Source organism: Tenebrio molitor, chromosome 4 (genome assembly GCF_963966145.1).
Source record: "Tenebrio molitor chromosome 4, icTenMoli1.1, whole genome shotgun sequence".
Classification (NCBI taxonomy): Eukaryota; Metazoa; Arthropoda; class Insecta; order Coleoptera; family Tenebrionidae; genus Tenebrio; species Tenebrio molitor.
In genome coordinates, this window is record NC_091049.1 from 27,672,443 (window position 1) to 27,694,421 (window position 21,979).

Consider the following 21,979-nt stretch of genomic DNA (forward strand, 5'->3'; position numbering starts at 1 on the left):
TGTTAAAATTTGCGACACCTGCGTTAGTTCTATTTTGGTAAGAACCCCCTTTAGAAAAATTTACTCTTTTCCCTCCAATCAATTTTATAACATTCTGCCATATTCGTGTCAACATCGTGTACCTAATAAACTGGATGCATTATTAGCTACTCTTTTAAATGTCTATTAATATCTGAGAAAACCTCATTTTAACATTATGCCCCACGTTGTGGAGCCACTTTTAACAGTGTTTGTGTTGTAAATTGTTTATTTACATTAAGGTAAACAAAGTTAATAAAGGTTTGCAGTGAGACTCTTGAGGGAGCTCGAATGATCATATGAATAATGATTGATTTGTCCATGCGTGCATCCCTTTTATAGCCTGACTGGGGATGGTGCGGCACGCTCCGACGGCGCGCAGCTGATGATGATGGTAGGGGCGATTAGATTCTCGCTGGCGACGGTAGCGCTTGGAAAGGGTTAGTACGGGGCGCTTTGGTACTACATCACTGATTTATGCTAAGTACACAATATTTATTTTTTATGCCAATGTAGAATATTTTTTTCGTTCTCATACCAATTATGCATGCGACACCAGAAGAAGCATTGTAAGTGGTCTTGTAAGACCTCTTACACCATGCTCAATCAACAATTACAGAAATGTACGGAATACCATCAACATCCAGGTCTCCTGCTTCTACAGCCAAAGCTCTTTCTTGTTTACCTGCCTCTATGTGCTTGTGAATCGTTCGAGAGAAGAGTTAATTTATGTTTAGAGCAAAATGGGGAGCACTTCGAGAATTAGTTAATTTTTAGATTATTATTCTGAATTCCAAATTTGATTTCTTTTTGTCGTTAATTTTTACTCTCATAACCTTCCATTTTGTCGTTATTAACGCTACGTCAGAAATCTGTCAAATAAACCCACAAAACATATCCGGTTGCAGTGTTGTAAATAGCCGAATAAAAAAATGTTCTTAATTGTATTGCCAACTTAAACAGTCCTTCTTGATCACCCGGTATTATACAGGGTGTTTCTGAAATACGTGTGTTAATTTTAACCAGTGGAAAAACGCGCCAAATCATGGAACTTTTCTCTATAACATTTTTACGAAAAAGCAATACAAATTGATTTAAAATTTGGAATAAATTAACCATCAAAGTGTATACCCGCCAATGGGTAAGGGCGAAAATTTTCTGTTGTGATAGAAACAGAGCTTTGTTAAAAAGTTCCATTGTTATAGAAAAAAATAAATAATCAAAATTTAGATTCTCATGGTTACAAAAAATAGAAACTAGTTAATCACACAAAACGACTCGTTTGGTAAAAATTGTACTTTTACGAATTTTACAAAATGTTATAGAGAAAAGTTTCATAAATTGGCGAGTTTTTTCACTGGTTAAAATTAACACACGTATTTCAGAAACATCCTGTATATACAGATGTCCCCAAAAATGAAGACGAGTCCATAGCTCCCTTATTTATCGGAGGATTTTAATTATCTATACACCAAATTAAATGGTTGTTAATAGGCTACAAAACGGCTTAATAAATTCAGGTATAGCTCCAAGGGCTTCAAGACTAAACTGTCAAAATATTTTTTTTCAAATGGGATTACACACTTTTTTTTAGTAATTCTGATAGAGATTTTGATTCTGAAAACAACAATGTATCACAAGTATAACTTCACATAAAAAAAATAACAGTAACTTTTGAAACAATTCATAGTAACCAACAACCAGCATTCAAAATTACTTTTGAAAATTCTAGTTACACACAACATGAAAAACCGTTATTTCCCTAAAAGTTCGAATTCTAGGGAGTAATTTATTTTTGACACGAGAGTAATCGTTTTCAATGACATCCGTGCTGTCAATATGACAGTATGTTGGCATCACTTGCTGTTTCAGTTTAGTAATTTTGAATTTCCTAATTTGGCAATTTACCTTGATATGGCAAATTGACAAATTCAAATTATTATCTATCATTTCCGACAAATTAAAGAAAATATGTGGTCTGATTTGGATTCCGAGGATAACTTAGTTTAACCATGTTGGAGATCGAGTTTTATTGTCTGTTGTTGATGTTTCACGAAATCTAAATTTTCTTTTCCCATAACCTCAATTTCTTGTTTGACATTTTTTTAACAAGGATTTGCTTATACTCTGAATACTGGTTATGAAATTGTGTGTACAGTTCGAGACACGGAATTTCGGGCATCACTATCAATATACTGTCAAAAAATGTAAATTAGGCTTTACATTACTAACCTCAATTTTACCATTTGCGACGTAGAGGGTTTGCGGTGATATTGATTGACATGCAATTGACGTGAACAGAAAATAAATTTCAAAACTTGACTTTTGAATGTCACGTTGACAATAAAGAGTGATTTACGTCGCAATTTTTTGAAGTGACAGAAAAATGATGCCCGAAATTTCGTGTCCTTAAACTGTACAATCTGCTACAACGTATTAAAAATGACACCACGGATGTCATTGAAAACGACTATATTTGGTATTTACTGTCGCGAGCAAAAAATTCTCGTCGTCAGTGTCACTTCAAAATTTGGTTAAATTGTCACAAATGAAAAAAAAATCCTGTCTGATTATGCCCATGTCAACAAAGTGTCAAAAAAAAAATGACAATTACAGTCATACAACATGATGATAGGCATGATAGAAAGAAGTCTTATGTATATCGTGATGATAGGTTATGATATTTATAACCGTTTTACAGTGGAACATTTTCCATTGCGTCAAAGTATCGGGTGTTTTTTTAAATTTCACCTCATAGTAGACGTTGAAGAGTCGATTGTGAACGCACTCTACAGGTTACGAATCACGGAGCAGCTGTTTGAATCTTACGTTTTATACGAGTGGTGCGTTCACAATTGTCTCTTCGACGCTTACTTCGAGGTGAAATTTAAAAAAATACCCAATATGATTTTGACGACCTGTTTTTTTACATTCATTACTAAAACATAAACTGATTTTTAAAACTTTTCTACACAGCGGTTTTTTTGTAAAACGATTTTCTTTTTCTCGAATTTGTTTCTTCCAAGCAAATGTTGTTTTTAGTGGTTTTACAGTAATAACAATTAGTAATTTACATAATTCAGTACTGAACAGGAGAAAAGAGAATTTTAAGGTTGTATCACTTCAATTACCAAACTGACCACATGTGTTTTTGCAATCCAAAACAGGTAACATTTGCTGCACTATGTCAGCAATTTTTTAATAATCCCTACAAAAATTTAATCCATTTTGACCGGGTGATTGGATTCACAAAAACTTCAAATAAAGGAGGATTTTTATTTTTACAAATAATGCACATTTTAGCCATGTTTTTATGTTTTGATACGTACTGTAATTCTTTACAAAAGTGTACAATAAACTCTGGATTCCAACCAGATTTAAACAGTCAAAATTTTATTGTACCAGTATTCTTTGACCGCGATGGTATGCATGGAATAAAAGACATTTTCGTTTACAATATATTTATTCTAGCTTAATAGTGTTGCCATTAATTTAACGTCTAATAAAATAACATAAGAACTGGAATGACATAACCTCAACTGTCGAGACCACGTTACAATCTAATTGAGTTAAACATTCTTGATGAACGCATCGTACGCTTGAAAAACGTACGGAGCCACCTCGACCGACCTCGACTTGAGACTCAACGTGGCGTGGCTGACCCCCGGTTGCAACTTCAACTCCAGCAACACCCAAATGTTGTTGGTCAGCTTCAACGACTGGTACAGCATGTCCTGTCCTTCGACGTTGCGTTTCGCTATCGTGAAAATATTGTTGTGGGTCATCTTCCCCGACACCGAATCCGCGTTCCCTCTGATGTCGCTTATCGTGTACTGGACCTCGTTGGCGGACGGTATGTCGCGCCAGGTGGTCAGAAACACTCTCTTGTCCAACGTGCCGTCTTCGACGAACAACACCTGGATCGGGATCTGACAGGCGTAGTAGAACACGTCGACGTTGTTCTTGATCGCCACTTGCAGCGTCGTCAGCGGCTCCATCCGCTGGACCGGGCCGTTCGTGTTCAGGGGGAGGTTGTACTCGAGGGTCTGGCCCGGCTGGAGGGCCCCCAGATTCATGGGGGCGGCGGGGGCCACCCCGAAGCTGTTCTTGTTGAACTGGATGGCGAACGCTGACATTGCCTGCGCACGATCTCATTTACCTCTCAATTCATGTCTTGCAGGATGGAGTACTGACCTGCATGGCCTTGTTGGTGAAGGTGAGATCCATGGTGACCTGTCCGGAGCGCCGCGAGAACGTACCCATGATTTCCATACCTTTGCCTTTTTCAGCCGGCAACCAGCAGGTCTTCGGGGGGGTGTACATCGTGGGGGCCGACGTCAGCCCGAAGATGTCGCCCAGGAGGCCGGTGGTGGACGGGGCCACGCCTCCCCCCAAATCAGACGTGCTGCCGAGCTGCAATCACATCTTTTGCAACTCTGCGGACCGCAGACTAAACGGGTCACATCACCCCTCTACTCACCAAAACGTCCAATCCTCCGCCCAACAGGTCCACATTGCTCGCGGGTTGACTCGCTGGGGTCGGCTGCGCCACCGAACTCCCGATATCCATCGACAGGAGATCCCCGATGAGCGACTCCTGGTTGGGTATGACCGTCGCTTCTGGAGCGGCGGTCTCTTCAGCTGATCCTTGTCTCGCCGGTAGTGTCTTCCTGATCCCGGCGCTTCGTCCTTCGACGAACGCCGTCGGCGGCTTGTGGTACACGCTCGCCAGAGAAGATATGTGACAGATCAACTCGTCCAAGAGAGTGGGTTCCAGAAGGTCCGTCTCTTCGGAGATTAAAGGCTTGTCGGCCAAGACCACTTCTTTGGCGGCTGCTGGATCGGTGCTCAACAGTCTCCAGTAGATGAAGCCGCGGTCTCGCAAGTCGGGATTGTCCGAATCTTGAGTGGCCAAGCTGAGGACGTGCTGGACTAGTGCTTGGGTGTGCGCCGGACGCTTGAGGAAGAGCTTGACGACGGCGGTGAGGAGCTGGAGCTGGACTTGAGCGTTTTCGTCGGCGAAGCCTTCCAGGAAGCTGTCGAGGAGCTCGTCGGCGTTGTCGATGCGTTCCGCGTACTCTCCTATGATCCAAACCATGCTGGCTCTGGCCTCGGGTTCGTCCAGCGTGTCCAGATTCTCGCAGAGCGTGCTGATGATGCTCTCGTACTTGTTGGGGTACTTGCGGAAGATATCTTTGATGACGACAATCGCCTCCTGGACGACGTAGTTGACCTTGGTCTGGATCAGATCCAGCAGCGTCGAGACGCACCTCTCCGCCGACGGTTCCACCTTGATGGCGCACCTCCCAATGGCCCTGACCGCCTTCCGCACGAAGTCCACGTCCACCTCCGTGGCGTACTCCTTCAGCTCGCTCAGCACTTGCGCAATATTGGCTTGCGACGCCAGCCGGATCATGATGTCCAGCTTCTCGAGCTTGACGTAGATGGGGTCGTTGTACTTGACGAAGAACACCTTCATCTCGTGCTTGAGGATGTCCGGCTTCTTCTGGACGATCAGGTTGATATTGCGGAGGGCCACGTATTGCACTTCCGGTTCGGACGAGAGGAGGGTGACCAACGGCGGGGCCAGCTTCTTGCTGAGGGTGCCGCAGAACTCGGTGTCGCCGGCGAGGATCTCCATCATCTTCATCAGGACCTTGACCGCCGACAGGACGACGGCGGCGTTGGCGTGGGCCAGGCGCGGCGTTATGCGCTCGCAGATGCTCTGCGCCTCGCGCTCGTCCTTCGGATTGTAGTTGGAGAGCGAGTCCAGGATGAAGACCTGGCCCCACTCGGTGCACTCGTTCAGGGCGGTCAGCAGCTTGTTGATGGTGGCGTGGTTCAGCTCTGGAAAGATTCGGAAATAGACTCGGGGGGCGGCGGAGCGCCAAAAAAACAATAATCGCGTTACCAACTAGCGGCTGTCCAGTGGGGCTGCTCTCGTTGATCTCGGACAGCGCAGCCACCGCGTTGGCGACCACCATCGGGTTGGAGTCGCTCAGCAGCTCCTTCAGCTGCTCCAGGAAGCCCTGGTCCTCCACCAGCCCTGCAACCGCGATTGACTCACTGTGGTCGCGTGGCGAGCCCAAATACCTGACGAGATGTCGTACAGCTTGGCCACGCACACCGCCGCGGTCTTCCTCACGTAGGGGTCCTCGTCCTTGAGACACTTGCGCAGCGGCTCGCACAGATACTCGGTGATTTTGTCGACGCGAATGCAGCCCATGGTCCGCACCGCCAGCGCCCTGATCAACGGGTTGGGGTCCTCGCAGTCCTTGACAACGAACAAAAACGCAACTTGTTGTAATGCGGTCGCGACCGTTTTTAATAGTAATTCTACGAGAATTAGAACTGAATTTACCTTGACTAGCTGAGATGTAGGCAAATCCTTGCAGTAAAAATATAATTGAGAGAGTGTTGCGATATAAGCAAACTCATCTTAGGAGAGGTTGGAAAAAGCGTACATACCTTGACGAACGTGTTGACAGCCATGATGGCCATGTCCGGCTGGGACTTTGCATAGTTCATCAAGTACAAGTACACGAGCTTCTTCAGTTCGAGATTGTCGGTCTGCATGCAGTTCACCACGTCGGGGAACAAGGCCGAGACGTCTTTGCCAACTGTCATCGAAGCGATAACCTAAAACACCACTAATCACACGACGATACACCCCAAAACTCTCACAAATACCTTCTTCACGGCCTCCTTCTTCTTCTCCTTCTTGTCATTGTTCAGTTCTGATTTTAATTCGAATATTTCACCCTTTTTGGTGGTCGTGAAATATTTAGAATCCGTCATTTCGCGTCAGCTCCTGCAAACAATCGATAATCGCTCTGTTGGTTGCAAATCACCCCAAAACCAAACCACACAGTTTAAAACATGATTTAGCCATTCCAAAATGCACAATTGATTAAACAAACTGCAATATTTACCTTGCAACAGCCCGGTTTTATCAAAATAAGGGGCGGAGAGCGAACGCCTACTGACAGCTGACAGACAGCAACGTCATACGTCAATCGTTTAGGGAATTTTGCTCCATCCTCCATCACCAATCTATTTTTATTACTTTTAGATAAACCAGTCGTAAAAACGTAAATATTGATTACGTTTTGGACGCACCAATTTGTAGTCAAATCAATTAAGCTTTATTATATTTTTTAGGTGATGATTGTACAATTTCCTGAATTTTCTGAATACGGTTGGTAGCTCTGCGTGTGCGATTTAATTTGAATTTTCTCTTCGAGTATCGGTGAGTAGAACTATTAGAAATACGATTTGTTTATTTACTTGGATAGTTTGGTAAATGTTTCAGTTTTGGTTAGATTTAAATACAAAAGTAGACCAGAGTTTCTGGGGATCGTATCGAAAGTGAGGTTAGATTGACTTTGACGTCATCATGGGGGCTGTCGAGGGTTTTCAGTTTATTTTCGTTGGCGTTTGTTTGGGAGTGGGGGGCGAATTGAAACGAGAATTGATATAAATACTGATCTTTTTTTAAAAAAACAACACATACAATCACAGAAAATAACATAATTACACTCATACAAAATCATACATACGAAATTTAAATCCTTAACTGAATTAAAATACACGTCGACTTTAGTCGACAATTAAAATCATTTTAATGATTGGATTATACGTATACCTAATATTTGAGAATAAAAACGAAACAGATAAAGCAGGAAACAGACTAGCTATGAACGAAAAATGAGAGAAAGAGGAGAGAGAGATAGGACCGATCTGTCGGCGAAACAAACTATATGGCAAAAAAATTCACTTGAAACAAAAATCACAAAAAAAATTATACAATAAAAATGTGAAATAAATAAGTTTTGAGCATGCAAAATGATAAGATATGACACCTCGTTAACCTATCCTAAAGTTATTTTGAAAAAATCTACTCTTTAACGTTTAAATAATGTATATTTTGTTACAATATGGCACTTATGGAATGAATTACTCTTTTCAACTGTTTATTGTTCGGTACACCTGAATTTTGTTCGTCTCTACCCAAAGTACCCGAGAAGGCACCGAAATTATATGTCTTTTCTAAGGCACTAATCTAGTATTTTTTGTTTTTTCTTGTTTGAAAGAAAGGCCTCTAAACTACACCTAAAAATACTATGTCTTTTTCCAATTTACAATTGTTCCCTACGATAATACTTAGAAAAACTACATCTCGATATAGTAAATAAATTTTCCTCGATAGTTTTACAGCGACTCGCTTTGTGTGTTTGTCCAAAAACACGATTGACTTTCAGTCGGGCTCGAATAATCTCAGTCGACATCAATAAATAAATAAAACTGGGCAGGGGGGGCCCCCGTTTTTCCTCGTTATCAAATAGTCGAGGTTAGTTCCACTTGTTGCAACTTATTTACATACTCTATACAGGCGAGCGAAATGTACAAATATATACAGAGTTGAGCAAAAACGCGTCGTCCGACTCAGCCTTCCATGTGTCGGTACTTGTGCGCGGACATCTGGGCCAGCCCCAGCACGGCGTACTGACAAGACAGACAGTGGTAGTGGGTCTGCTTGCCGCTGTGCTGGCAGTTGGGCACTCGACAGTGCTGGCTCGGGGTGAACTTCTCGAAGCCGGCGGCCTGGATCGAATCCAGCTTCTGGTGCTGTCTCCGGTGCGCCACCACCTTGTTGGTGTCGGTGCAGACGAAGTCGCACTTGAGGCAGTGGAAGTGGGACGCCTTGTTCTGGGTCGACCCTGCAAAGAACCATCACAACGTGAACGTGTCGCTGGACAGGGATAAAAAGAGAGCTAAATAGTTCTTCCTTGTAGGATTTATTTATAGATCTCCTTCAAATAATCTTTATGTGTGTACAGAACATTGTGAGAACCTTTTATCATTTATTACTTCTCAGTATGAAAATATAATCACACTTCATATTGATGAAGTAACGTGCGTTCAAAAAATTAGTGTGCGAAAGGAAGCGAAAGAGAAGAAAGAGGAAACAATACAAATTCAATTTGTCATTAAAGTGTGATCGAAATGGGGTTACGCATTTGATGGATTTGTCAAGAAGCCGACCTACGTTTGGACAAGACCTGCTTGCTTTTTTTGAACACTCGTTACAAGATATCTTTAGCGCCTACGATTTTACAAAGCAATAAACGAGCCCACTGGAATAATTCAACACTCTGACACATATTAGATGTTACTTTTGTGAATAGTTTTAATGCGATATCTGCTCGTGGAGTACTAAATGCAGATTTAACATCGACTGTTGTGGCATTTATTGCAAATTAAAATGTTCGTCATCAGTTACGATATCTCGCATAATTTGGTGTGGAAAGTTTGAACATTTCTCTGTCGACAGCAAAGATTTAAATGAGATATCATGGGAGAAATTTGTGACAGTCTTGTTGCTCCAAGACTAAATTCTGTGCGCCCTGGCTGACCGTTGACAGAAAAGAAATGATGCATCCACGTGGCGTAGCCTTGAGAAAATACAAAAGAACTGAAGATGGTAGAATACAAACAACGAAGGAATCCGACAGTTGCTTCAATGACATGTGGAAAAGAAGCGTATTTGTGTTATGTAGGTCGCAATTTGAATACGAGTGAATTTAAATATCAAGCAAAATATGAATTCGTTAGTGGTAAATTCCGCCATAGATTTTACGTTTTTTGACAGACGCTACGCGATGAAAAGTAGAACGGCTCGCGACGTGTTTAGTTATTTTCACTGCGTTGTGTTTTGCAACTAGAATATAAAAACGTAAAGTCTCTTAGGAAGGGGACTTTTTTACTTACCCAGATTGGTGGTGTAGGCACAGTCGGGCCTCCCGCACGCCACGTTGGCGCGGTACTGCTGGAAGTCTCCACCCATCAAAGTGTCGAGTCTCTCGTGGCGCGCGGTGTGCTGGACGAACCGCGTCTTGTCGCAGAAGCTGTACCCGCAATCCTGCCTCTGGCAGTGGAAGTGCGTCTGGTGCTCTCTGTAGCCGCAGTGTTGGTACTGGCAGTCCTCGTTGAACCTGGACAACTCGCTTAGCAACCAAGAGACTAAGACACTCTGGGTACCAACCTGAATCGGAGATAGCCTTCCGGCACCGGCTCGTCCTTCAGTATCCTCATCGAGTTCTGTATCCTGGCCTTCTTCTGCTCGGGCGAGATCTCGTGGTGCGGACTCAGCGCCCTCTTGTTCAAGTTGGCGGCCATCGCGGCCAGCGGACTCGTCATGTTGTCGGCCTGGTAGCCGTGCTGGGGCGCCAGCAGCGGGCTCTGCATCAGCTGCGAGTGCTGGAACATCAGCTGGGTGGGGATCCCCGCGTTCTGGTACAGCCCTTGCGGCATGAACGCGTTCTGCATGCTCTGCTGCTGCGACATCAGCGCGAACTGCGTGGCCAAGTTGGCGGGAAAATTCGAAAAGTGGTTGTAGGCGTCGAAGGTGGGCGTCAAGTAGGGCGTCTCGTGCTCGGATTTGACCAGCACGGGGTTCTGGAGCGTCTGCAAGGGGGCCACGTTGATCTTGGCCTCGTTCTTGACCGGCGTGGACCCTCCGGAGCTCTGCTGGTTGTTGTTGTCCTCTTGGAGTTGGCTGTTGAGGGCGCCGGTGCTGTGCTTGGCCACGTGGACGACCAGGCGGTCCATCTCGGAGAAGGCCTGCGAAAGCAACGGTCAGACGAGGACTTCGCCGTCGGCGGGGACTTACCTGGTTGCAAGCGTTGCAATGGTAGTGGTACTTGCGTTTGAGCTTGCAGAACGGGCGGGAGCAGCTCAGCTCGGGGCCGTACAAGGTGCTGCTGCCGTTGCCGGCGTCCTGGACAGGGCTCGAGTCTGGAATTTGGGAAAACGGGACTTGAACAGTGGTACTGAAAGCTCTAAACGTCCAATCGAAGTAACACATCTAGTACCACTTTCTACCAAGAACTGTTACTTCTGTAGCATTCTTGGTGGGAACTATTTAGTTCTGGTCACCACACAAATCTGAACTGTCCCAAGTTGCTTCGAGATATCTCGAGTAGTTCCGATTTGTGTAGCGACAGAGCGATACAAGACAACACAAAGAGCAAAGAAAGAACGACGGCCAACGAGAGCAGATTTGAGCAAGATCGGAATGACGATTAGTACCGGACAATAACTTTAAAGGGTTAGTACGTGCGTTCGTACCTGTTGGTAAATTTTTACAAATTTCTGGCGACTTTCGTTCAGTTGGCAATGTAGAAAGAGGAAAGAAAGTTCCTGAAGCCTTCACCACTAGAAATAAAGATAGTAAACGCTATATACACACCAACGAACTACAACACAAGAGACAAGTGACCCCGCTTACCTGACACTTTGTTCTCCACGTTCTGGCTGAGATTCATCGCTTTGGAGTCGCTGTTCCTGTCTTCGGCCGGTTCCGCCTTGACCTCGACGGAGTCGTCGTCGAGGTGCTTCTGGTTGTGCTGCGCCATCGTGGAGTACTGCACGAAGGAGTAGTTGCAGTTGGGCCGAGTGCAATGGAAGTGCCGGTTGATCTTGTTGCTGGGACAGTCCGCGAGACGGCAGTCGACGTTGCGGTCGTAGAATTCGAAGCCGTCGAGGATCTCGATGTTGTCGTGGAAGTCCTTGCTGTGCATGATGAGGACGTCCTCCTTGTCGGTGACGTAGAGGCAGCGGTGCTGGTTGCAGTGGAAGTGGGTGGAGCCCAAGTAGGGGCACAGGCTGTCGGAGCACTTGGAGTTCTCCTTGAAGACGTCGAAGCCTTGCAAGCTGTAGTCCTGCAGCTGCAACGGTTCAAAATCGTGATTGGGCGCGGCGGGGGCAGTGAAGGGACTCACGGTGGGGCTCTGGGTGCTGGATCTGGAGTCGCTCGAGTCCTGCTGCTCGATCTCCTTGCTGCTGGAGGGCGTGGCCGAGGGTTTGGGCAGCTTGAAACTGGTGAAGATCGCTTGGGGGGAGTCCAGGAGGCTTTGGCTCCCCAATGGAGACTGTCGAAATCGAGCCATGTAGACTGACGCGGGTTGTGCTTTGATTGTACTTACGTAATCGTTCCACACTTCGATCACTCGGTTCTTGGGGGGGCGTCCGCGCTTCCGGCAGAACATACCATCGATGGACGTCGCCAGATGGGTCATGGTCAACGGGTCTTTCGTCAGACTCAACTTTCTGGAGTACTCGTGCATCTTGTAGTGCTCCAAGCGACGAAACGGTTTGTCCGTTGGGAGTATCACTTCGCGACAGTTGTCCTGTGAAGATTGACGTTTGAGCTTGGTACATTTCGAGTGGTCGCAAACACATACCCAGTTGCAATGGTAGTGCTTCTCCTTGTCCTGGTATATGCAACCGTCGTCGCACCCCCCGTTTTGGCTAGTGACAGTTGTGAAGTAGTTGTCGGTGACGATCTCCTGTTGTTCGTGGTTTCTGGCATGCTCCCGGACGCCATCTTTGGCATTGAAGACCATGTCGCAGTTCTCCACGACGCAATGGTAGTGGTCGGAGTAGTTGTAGTCGCACTTTTCGCTGCAACTGTCCTGCTGACTCACGAACTGGCAGTACTTCCTCCAGAAGTCCTCGCTGTTCCAGTTGGTCTCCTCTTGCATGAAGTTGGAGTCACCCGCCGTCAAATCTATGGCGGACTCGCTCTCTTCGTAGCTGACCGGGGAGTTCCTCTCGCTCAGGCTCTCCGTGTTGGACATGTTGGAGGTGCTGCTGTTCTGGCTGAACATGGACAAGTTGAGACCTTCCAGTTGCTGTTCGTACTCGCGGGCGAAGGATGGGTTGATGGCGCCGTCTTGCAAACTCTTCATCATGCTCTGGGCCAGTTTGTACTTCCGGTAGGCCAACTCGGAGTCCTTGCGTTCGTGTTTCCGCTTGTGGGAGAAGAGCTGACCGGAACTGTGGAGGACGTAGCTGCACTGGGGGCGGATGCAGTGGATGTGGTTGCAGACTTTGGAGAAGCGGCATTTCTCGAACGGGCACACTTCGTTCTTCATGAACTTCTTGAAGCCGTCGCGGGACAGTTGCTCGTCTTTGATGTGGTAGGATTTGTGCTTTTCTGCAAAAAATGGCAACTGTCAGAAACCTTCAAAGAAGAATGGAAAAAACGCTTGGAATCTCTTCGGTGGAGCTCCGACTCACCCATATCGGACTTGTTTTTGAAGGTGAACCGACAGCCCGCCCTCCTGCAGTGGAAGTGCGTGGTCCTCTGTCCGAAGAAGGCGCAGTAAGAGGCGCCGCACTCTTCCGTCGCCCTGTACCTCTGGAAGCCCTCCTGTATGATGGCGGAGTCCTTCCTGTGGTAGTTGGCGTGCATCTGGACGTCCGACGTCGAGATGTATACTTTATCACAGCCTTCCTTGATGCAATGATAGTGTGTCTGCTTCTTGTTGTGGGTGCAGTTGCCGAAGCGGTCGCTGCAGTCGTCCAGCGGGCTGTACCTCATGAAGCCGTGCTGGAGCGATTCGTCGCGCTTCTTGTGCCACTTGAAGTGCCGTATCATCTCCTCCTTCTTGATGAAGACGCGCGAGTTGCAGTCGAGGCAGTGGAAGTGCTCCCTGGAAGAGGTCTCATAGTAGTCGGTCCGCGCAGACGAACTGTACGAGTGTAAAGCGTCGCCCGAGGGCGACGTAGAAAGTGGAGGACCTCCGAGCGGCGCATACCCACCTGTAGTTGAGGTCCTTGCAGTAGGAGCTGCCGCACTCGAGCGACGACGAGAACTTCTTCACGTACTTGGAGTAGTCGAGTTGCGCGGCGGGCTTGTTCAGCAGCAGGTTGGGCGTCGAGACGGCGTCCCTGGGCGTCGGCTGCAAGGACTGCGCCATCATCGCTGCAACGACGACACGAGTTAAGCGCGGTGACGCAACCATTCGGATCGCTCCGAAAGTCCAGATGTTCTCCTGAAGGGTCAAAAGGCGGCGATTTCCGCGAGTGAGAGTCGCACGGCGGCCGCGGATAAGGAGCGGAATCGCGTCCCACGAGACCGTTTTGTTTGGACAAGTGTTTTCAAGTCTCTTTCGGTTTTTTTTTCCGTCGAGTTATTATTATTTCAAATCCAGATATTAGATTCGAAAGCATGTCGCGTTTCAATGAGCACTCGACGATTAGTCTCGATGGGAACGAATTTTCGGTCCTTCGAGCCGGATTTTTTTCCGTTGGAAATCCGGATCGGGTTCGCACACACGTGTTTCATTTAAATACAATAAAAAAACTACCCAAAATAAAGAGGTATAGAATTTCGAAAATCGGGGTAGACGCACAATGAAAAAACAGAGTATTTATCTTCAACCCTTTCACGGGGGAATAAAAAGAGTCGGAATATGCGGAGATTTGGGCTGCGGCTCGGCTGAGTCGTGCTCGTGCGGGCCATTCGACCCTCCCCACCCATCATCTGGGCGACAACGGAATTATACACCCGACCGACCCATCGATGGTACTGCCCCGATTAGATCTCGTCGAGTGCTGGGTCTGGCCGGCTGCCCTTTAAAAAACTAGATTTTACATTTATACGTGAGGACTACTTTAAATACGCGACCGGGCTATGGGGGCACCCTCATGACGCCGTAAAAAAGGGTGGCCGAAAGGGGTGCGCGCTGCGATTTTACACAGCGCCCTTTGTCGGTTATTTCGGATTTTTCTAATTGAAATTTTTTCGTCCGCCGCCCCTCCGCTCCGCCGTAATTAACGTCGCCGCCCGCGTCCGTTTTTACCAGCGTAAAAACCGACGAACGGATGTCTGCTATTGGATTTATCTTTTTTTATTTCGAATGTGTTTTGAGTATTAACAGAAACATCAGGAATGATCGTAAAATATTAAAGGCGAAACAACGCTCACACATATCTGGTTTCTATTTTTACAGCAATAATAAGAGCGATTCGGGGATTCTGGACGGGGGCGTTGACGGGGAGGGTGTCGCGAGGTGAGGAATCCGCGGCGGCGGCGAGTGCGGTGCTTGGGGGCAAAACAATCGCTTTTACGACGGAAAAATCGGGATTAAGTGCCGCGACGGTTCGATCGGGCGGGGGTGAAGTGGGGGCGGAGGTAGAGAGGGGTGCGGGCGGATCGTAAAAAAGTTGGAGAGAAACGAGTAGGAAAAGTTTGACACAAATATTTCAGATTCTAGATATAAATAATAACACTTTGATTTATTTTGACGTTTGCACTGTCACATTTGAATTTGACAGTTAAGTGTACCAACATAAAATCGTAAATGTGTTCCCTATCGAACAAAAATAATTTCAATCACATATTAAATTGAAGGGCCAAGATCCGGCTCGAAGGACCATTTAATGTCGTTTATGTTGTTTCGATTTAGACGCAAATGATAAATGCTTCACGCGATTTGTTGTTGAAGAGGTGGAATATGTGAGGGTTGAAAGAGCGTGAAGGGGCGTCAACCCCGACAGGGATACATATTTGTAATTTGGGAACTGTGCCTCTTCCGTGCGCCGCCGCCTCTCGCGCGAAATTTCGAAATCGCCGCCGCCCCCGTCGCCCCAAAAGGAAACACTAAATCAGGAGAAGTGCACGCTATTCCTGTCCCATTCTATTTGTAAATAAAGCATAATCACTACAATTGAGTCAATGAAAATCTCCACAGCCTGTCTCACGACAATTGAACGCCAATTTAACCAATTTAAAGCTTTTTATTATTCATAAAATTTCATAAACCAACTAGGCTCGTTTGTAATGGAGTTTGTTTGTTCTTCGGACGTCATTGTTACGGAGTCTAATTGAATAAATGCCATCAACCGGACCCATCTCTGCCACCTATTGTGGGTCCACGCCCCAAGTCCCCACGGATTTCGTGGCGATTTGTATATTTTTTTGTGTGTCGTATCTGGCGCTGATTTAATTAGGCGCGATTTATCGTTTGCCTCAATCTAACGAATTAATGATTGACGTATTTGACAATTAATTGGGTGAAAGTCTGGATCGCCACGGGCGTGGGGTACGGTGGAAAAAATTTCTGACGGAAAACAAGCGGAGGCATGTCGGACGGTAATTTGAAACGTAATTACGAAATACTAATTAATTGTAGGATTTCGGAGGTCGAGATCGGTGGTGAGATAAAGCGGGAATCGAGTTGGAAACGCGGTAATTAAGAAATTGGAAGTTCAGAGGGTGTGGTGCAAATTTTCGTGGCGAATTTCGACTGGCGCCAGATTTTGAAAAAAAATTTGAAAAAAAACAGGCACTCAGCTTCGCCTCGTCTCTGAAACCTAGTTTTCGCGGTGTAAAACACCCCTACCGTACTCTAATGTAATTTTTTTTTCTCTGAGTCCTTTATTGAGCTTTAATTTTTCCTTTTGGTTTATTTTTACATAAATAGTGGTTTAGTGTCCGGGGGCGGCGTCGATCTGGAAGATTCTCTCTTGAGCGGCACAGTCGTGCCGCTCGCGCCAGCCGCGACCTCCACTACAAAAAATGTGAAATCATATTTCATGTGATTTTTTTATTTATTCCTTATTGAATTTTAAGACGGAGCCTCGGAGGGGCCCCGAGCGAGTCTCGACCTTACGCGGTTGGCCGTGCGGGCCGGTTCTGCTCGGGCCCCTCCGCCGAACGTATTTATTTTTACAGCTCTTTATTGAAGTTATATTGTGAATGTATATTAAAAATTGGTATTTCTGTCTTCGCCGTTGGACGGTCTGCACGTCGGCGGCGCGCCGGAGCGAGAGAACCGCCGCCGGTGCCGCTTTCGGAGGCGAAAAATGCAGATCGGACCCTTCGCGCCTTTCCCCCGGTGGACTTCGAGCGTTCGTTGACGTCATTCAATCATTGGAAGTGTCAAATTTTCGTAAACAATACTTGACCTTCCATCAAACGGAATTTATTTGATTAGGGATTTTTCGACGAAAATCATTAATAATCATCACCGTCAATGATGAAGAGAGGCAAAAACTTACTTCATCATCCTCTAATTACCGGAGGAAATACCGAAAATTAAAAACAGTGCGATCGAAAGAACGAACAGATGGTCGGGAATAATTACTGGAAATGAATATTATCAAAAGGAACTGGTGCTCTGGTAAAAAAGACCCACTAATTTATGGATGCGTGGATTAATGGAGGTTGCGTAAGACATGGTGGTCGGGGCGCAGAGCCGGACTGGCCACCCCGATTTGTTCGCCTCGAGGGGCACAGTCGCTCAAAGAACGCTCTAACAATCTCCGCACGTTATACACGGTGTGGCCAAAAATACGATCGACGATGCTTCTTCCCATGTTGGAATTTTATCAGTGGAGCTACTGTTTTTTCGACCGAAACAGTAACTTATCCACGTTAAATTACTCACATTCTGGTTCAGGTTCGTAAAAACCTGTTCCTTTTTTTTTACCGCGTTTTTTGTACGATGGGTGGATCACAACAACCAGCTAGTATTTATTAAGTATTGTGTGATGGATGTCGGCGAACTTTTACGATATTGAAATTTGAGTTATTTATTTTTTTGAATTAAAATTTTAAACAGGTGGGAAGGTTGCCTTTAATGTGTCGTGCAAGTTCTGAAATCGACTTTCAATTGTTATTTTTGGCGGTATTTGCTGCAAAACAATCTTTGCGAATTTTTTTCTGACATTCCTAGTTTTGTCAGTCAATTTTTTTATCTTGTTCGGGGTCATTAATTCTCTTTTAAATTAACTATCTAATTTATTTTGTGTTTATTTATTGCAGAATTATTAATGTTATGCAGAGAGGAAATCAGTCAATCATGATTTGTATTATTTTGTTAGGCACCCTTAATGAAAAGGGTAATTTTACGTACTCACAAACGGACGAAAAGTAACTCTTTTTCGGACGGTGACCGTGGGGACATCTTTTGCTCTGTTCAGTAAGTTAGCAAAGAAACCGACAAAACCGATAATTATGTAAACAAGTATGTAATTGCATTGCAAATAGTAAATTTCTAGTTTTGTTGGCAATTAATAAATTTATCTATTTGAAAAAGGTGGATACAAAATAAATTTGTGTCTTTTGCTTTGTAGTTCGTGCGGTCGCCTAAAAAATTTAATGTGCACCTCTGCCAAAAATCGCTTGTTCCTCGGCTGCGCCTCGGATGAAAAAAATGCACTTTTTAGCCTTGATACATTAAAATTTTCAAATATTTTAAACCAACAAAAAAAGCTAAAAAACATCAAAAATACGGCGCAAATCATAATATGTAATAATATACACTACGATCCTAAAACAAAATAATTTATTTTCTCTGGGGAAGAGACAATGTTTCATTTTTCTATTTCCTTTTTTTTAACTCAAATTTCAGCTTTTGATTCATTCTTTATAAGAGTGTAGTCCTGGAAGGTCTTGTATTAGTGCATTTATTATTTAGGAAATTTTTTTTGGAAAGTTTCTTTGGAAAGAAAAAAAAACAACGGAGAGAAAGTTGTAAAAAAATAATATACAATGTGATTCCAAATATGTAATTCCAAATTTCTTCGATGGTTATTTATTGCAGAATCACTTATTTTCGCCTGATTTCAATTTCTTTTTTCTCATAATTTTTTATCATTTTTTTCAATACACGAAATGATTCTGAATCAATTCTAAATTCTCTTTTGTAATTTATAAAATAATAATAATAATAATAAAAAGCGACTTCTTTACTTTTGTCTATTCTTTGCTTTATTTATTCCTGATTTAATTATCCTTCGCAGTTGTCTTTTTATTTAATTTTTGTCAATTTTTCTGCATTTGCATGCAATAAATAAAAACAAGCAACAAATTATGTATAAAATCCACCTAACACATTGTGCGACTCTGAAACAATTTAAACTTTTATTGTATTTTATTGAACAATAATTTCTCTTCTCCGGCAAGGACATCAACTTTTTCACCGTATCCTTAATTGACTTCTTTTAAGTGAATTTTGTTTGTTATTTTATTCGGCTGTCACATTCTCTTTGAAATACATTTTGCGATTTCTCAACGGAAACAAATGAAAATGTTCCTGGCGGTTTCTCAGCGCATTAAAAGCCCGTGTGAGTTATCGGCGAACGGAATTTTAAGTCATCGTCGAAGTGGCTTTGAAGGAGTTTGCTTAATTTACGACATGTAAAAACTTCCGCGAAGTCTGCAGCGGCAGAAGTGTCCGCCTCGGGGAAAGACCGGGTGCGCCCCTTTCGGCGGGAAATTCAAGCGTGTCGAATTTTTGCATCGTCTCGGTTGGTACGCGTGCCATTAAAGTGTCACAGTGTCGTAGTGTATAAAACGATATCGCCTGCAAATGGACCATCACATCGAGTTGTTGGTAATTGTAATTTACGATTGAAAGCAACACTAAATAAATATAAATAAATATGCAATAAAACTTAATTCTCTATACAAATACATTGTAAGTTTATGTTCGGATCCGTGTATAATGATCATTTTATGATACACGAGAGACATTATAGTGGTGAGGAGAGAAAAGATGCATGGCCGGACGTAAAATCGTATTTTTGCGGCCTCGCTTTTATACAACTCTACACGTTTTCACGAGCTTTTAATCCTTTATTGCCAGCCTTTCTGCGCAAAAGAACGTTCCGAGAAACTACTCACCCCGTCTAGATGCACCGCGTCCGTCAGACTGCAATAAAATTTGCCCTTTCGACGTGCTAAATATGCATGGCTTCGCGTTCAAAACGCACACATTCGACAGGTAAAATAAAACAACGCTCTGGTATCGCTGCGATACACGGTGATCCGCTCAGATCCGCAAGAAAACGTCTGCAAAGCTACGACGCGGACTACACGGTGTGCCAAAAAATTCTTCTCTTCGTTGGAATGTCTCCCAAGAATTAAAGAAATTTTGAAGAATCGCGGCCGCGGTATCCCTGCGATACACGGTGATCCGCTTTACGTTCGTAAAAAATTCTCGCTGTCGCAAGAAAACGCTGCAAAGCGACGACGCGGACTACACGGTGTGCAATAAAACATACGTATTTTGAAATCCAATAAGAATTCTTCAAAAATCAAGAATTGGACAAAATCAAGATGGCGCGTTTTTTCTAGAATGTTTCAAAAGAATGAAAGAAATCGTGAGGAATTTTTCAAATTGAAGTGCTCGAAACGACCATTTTATAATTTGCTTCGACTGTTTCGATATTGTGATTGTCAAGATGCTAAAAATCGAAAAGAAAGTACTAGTGCGAGAATATAACTTACGAAACATGTGCTAAATTGAGAAGAAACTCTATAAGCTTCGGGAAGCAAACTAACTCAGGGTTGTTGCCTCAAAATATTAATATGATGACTATTTATGTATTCAACAATGCCCAAGGGTTATAAAAGAGCATTTAAACATTTTTATAAATATTTCTATTTAGTCTTATAAGTTCAGGGATTTCAATAAATCAAAAGGAAACTAGAAATTCTTTCGAAAGGAAACTATCTCAGCAACGTATCATATTTGATATGAGAGTTTTTATTAATTGTTTCAAAATATTGATAAGAGGCATAAAACTGGTGCATTTTGATAAGTAGAGTAATTATTGTGGCGCGGTAAACTAAGAAACTATATCAAAATTCTAGAGACTATAAAATCTACTAAAACAAAACTATCTCAGAAATTCCCCTGTTATTGCAAAATATGTTGTTTTATTTCGATATGTGAAAAGAAAACTAAATAACTTTTTTAAGTTTTTTTAAATAAGAACTGTCTGAAAACTATTTGACTTATTAATACACTAAAAAGAAACTGAATTTTCAGTGTTTTGTTTGAAATTGTTCATTTATCTGATACTTTTATTGTTATATTTTAAACAATAACTCGGTCTTGTCAACTGTGAAAAATTATTATTTGTGATTTAAAGCAAACTACCTCATAATTGATATTGATTGTCTCAGAATATTTAGGTTGAAACTAAATGTCTCGTCAAGATCTCATTGTTTCATTCGTTTAATTAAAACTGATTTAGCTTATGACTAAAATTCTAAAAAAAATATCTTAAAAAATCTGCTGCGTTGTGTCTAGGAATGTCTAAGAACTAAGAAGAGACTATTTCAAAAATAGTTTACGTCTGATTTAGAGCGGGTTCTTGTTGGATAAAAAAATGGATCACTTGTCATTTTCAGATGTTTCTCACGCAAGATTTTAAAATGCTTGGTGAAAATTGTGATTCTGACGAACCAAGAGACTGTATCAAAAATTTTAGTAGCGAAAAGAGAAACTCTCTCAGGGCAACTATGTCTTTCTTAGAGTTGTTGTAAATTGGCCTCAAATTATTATATTTTGAGTTGCTATGAAGAAACTGTCAGTTAAAATTGTTAGTAATAAATAGAAACCACTGAAATTAAATATAAATTGTCTAGGAATTTTGGTATTTCGCTAAATTAGGAGAAAACTATCTCAGAAATAATTTAGAGCGGCTTCCTGTTGGATAAATAACTGGATCACTTGTCATTTTCAAATCTTTCTCACGCAAAATAATTTTAAAATGTATGGTAAAAATTGTGATTTTGACAAACTAAGAGACTATATCAAAAATTTTAGTAGGGAAAAGAGAAACTATCTCAGAATAAGTACGTCTTTCTTACAACTATTGTAAATTGGTCTCAAATTATTATATTTTGACGTCCTATGAGGAAATTGTCAGTTAAAATTGTTAGTAATAATATAAACCACTGAAATTAAATTAATTAGGAGAAAACTATCTCACAATTAATTTTTGTGCTGCCGTAGTTGCAATTGGCATTTTAAGTGGACGATTAGCGTGCGGCAATGAAAATGAGAACACTCTAGTGCTGCAATGGACCAACAAGAAATCTAAGGCAAGAAAAAATAAACTAATTGTGGCAAATCAAGTATTACTGAAAGATAATTATGTCTCTAATGTTTTAAAACAAAAGGTGCTTCGTAAATATTTAAAAAATGCTAAAATGTGTTAATTTTAGGTTTGGGGGGTTTATTTATAAAAATTTCGATTGGTGACCTTGCAAGCTATAAAGTTGCGTTTGAATTTGAAATTCGAGCACTGATAGATTGACATTTGACATATTTAGTGCTAAATTGATTACCAACATAATTTTGTTTAAGTAATA

The 21,979-nt window shown here is 43.1% G+C and overlaps 2 protein-coding genes across 6 annotated transcripts in view; both read right to left on the reverse strand.

Moving 5' to 3' along the window:
• Nucleotides 1-3,462: 3,462 nt before the first annotated feature.
• AP-1-2beta (adaptor protein complex 1/2, beta subunit) lies at nt 3,463-7,057 on the reverse strand. 2 transcript variants are annotated; one of them, XM_069046408.1, is made up of 8 exons: nt 6,951-7,057; nt 6,709-6,829; nt 6,487-6,657; nt 6,112-6,292; nt 5,930-6,064; nt 4,499-5,865; nt 4,213-4,431; nt 3,463-4,157 (listed from the first exon to the last, which is right to left on the reverse strand). In XM_069046408.1, exons 2-8 carry the CDS (start codon nt 6,814-6,816, stop codon nt 3,588-3,590), a joined length of 2,751 nt encoding a protein of 916 aa, XP_068902509.1. In that variant the 5' UTR covers nt 6,817-6,829; nt 6,951-7,057; the 3' UTR covers nt 3,463-3,587. The 2 variants fall into 2 exon arrangements, with proteins under 2 accessions (XP_068902509.1, XP_068902510.1); XM_069046409.1 differs by having other exon boundaries at nt 6,883-6,991.
• A 432-nt stretch (nt 7,058-7,489) lies between these two features.
• The window catches only part of LOC138130039 (zinc finger protein castor homolog 1-like), a 144,804-nt gene continuing 130,314 nt past the window's right edge, over nt 7,490-21,979 (reverse strand). For 2 of the 4 annotated variants that reach the window (XM_069046405.1, XM_069046404.1), the window contains exons 6-16: nt 13,627-13,789; nt 13,102-13,556; nt 12,264-13,018; nt 12,006-12,209; nt 11,802-11,951; nt 11,309-11,747; nt 11,149-11,235; nt 10,691-10,815; nt 10,064-10,641; nt 9,790-10,013; nt 7,490-8,738 (exon numbers count right to left, since the gene is read on the reverse strand). In XM_069046405.1, the coding sequence (XP_068902506.1) occupies nt 8,464-8,738; nt 9,790-10,013; nt 10,064-10,641; nt 10,691-10,815; nt 11,149-11,235; nt 11,309-11,747; nt 11,802-11,951; nt 12,006-12,209; nt 12,264-13,018; nt 13,102-13,556; nt 13,627-13,789 (3,455 nt within the window). In that variant the 3' untranslated portion in view covers nt 7,490-8,463. The remainder of the gene's footprint in view (nt 8,739-9,789; nt 10,014-10,063; nt 10,642-10,690; nt 10,816-11,148; nt 11,236-11,308; nt 11,748-11,801; nt 11,952-12,005; nt 12,210-12,263; nt 13,019-13,101; nt 13,557-13,626; nt 13,790-21,979) is intronic. The other 2 variants (XM_069046406.1, XM_069046407.1) reach the window with 2 other exon arrangements.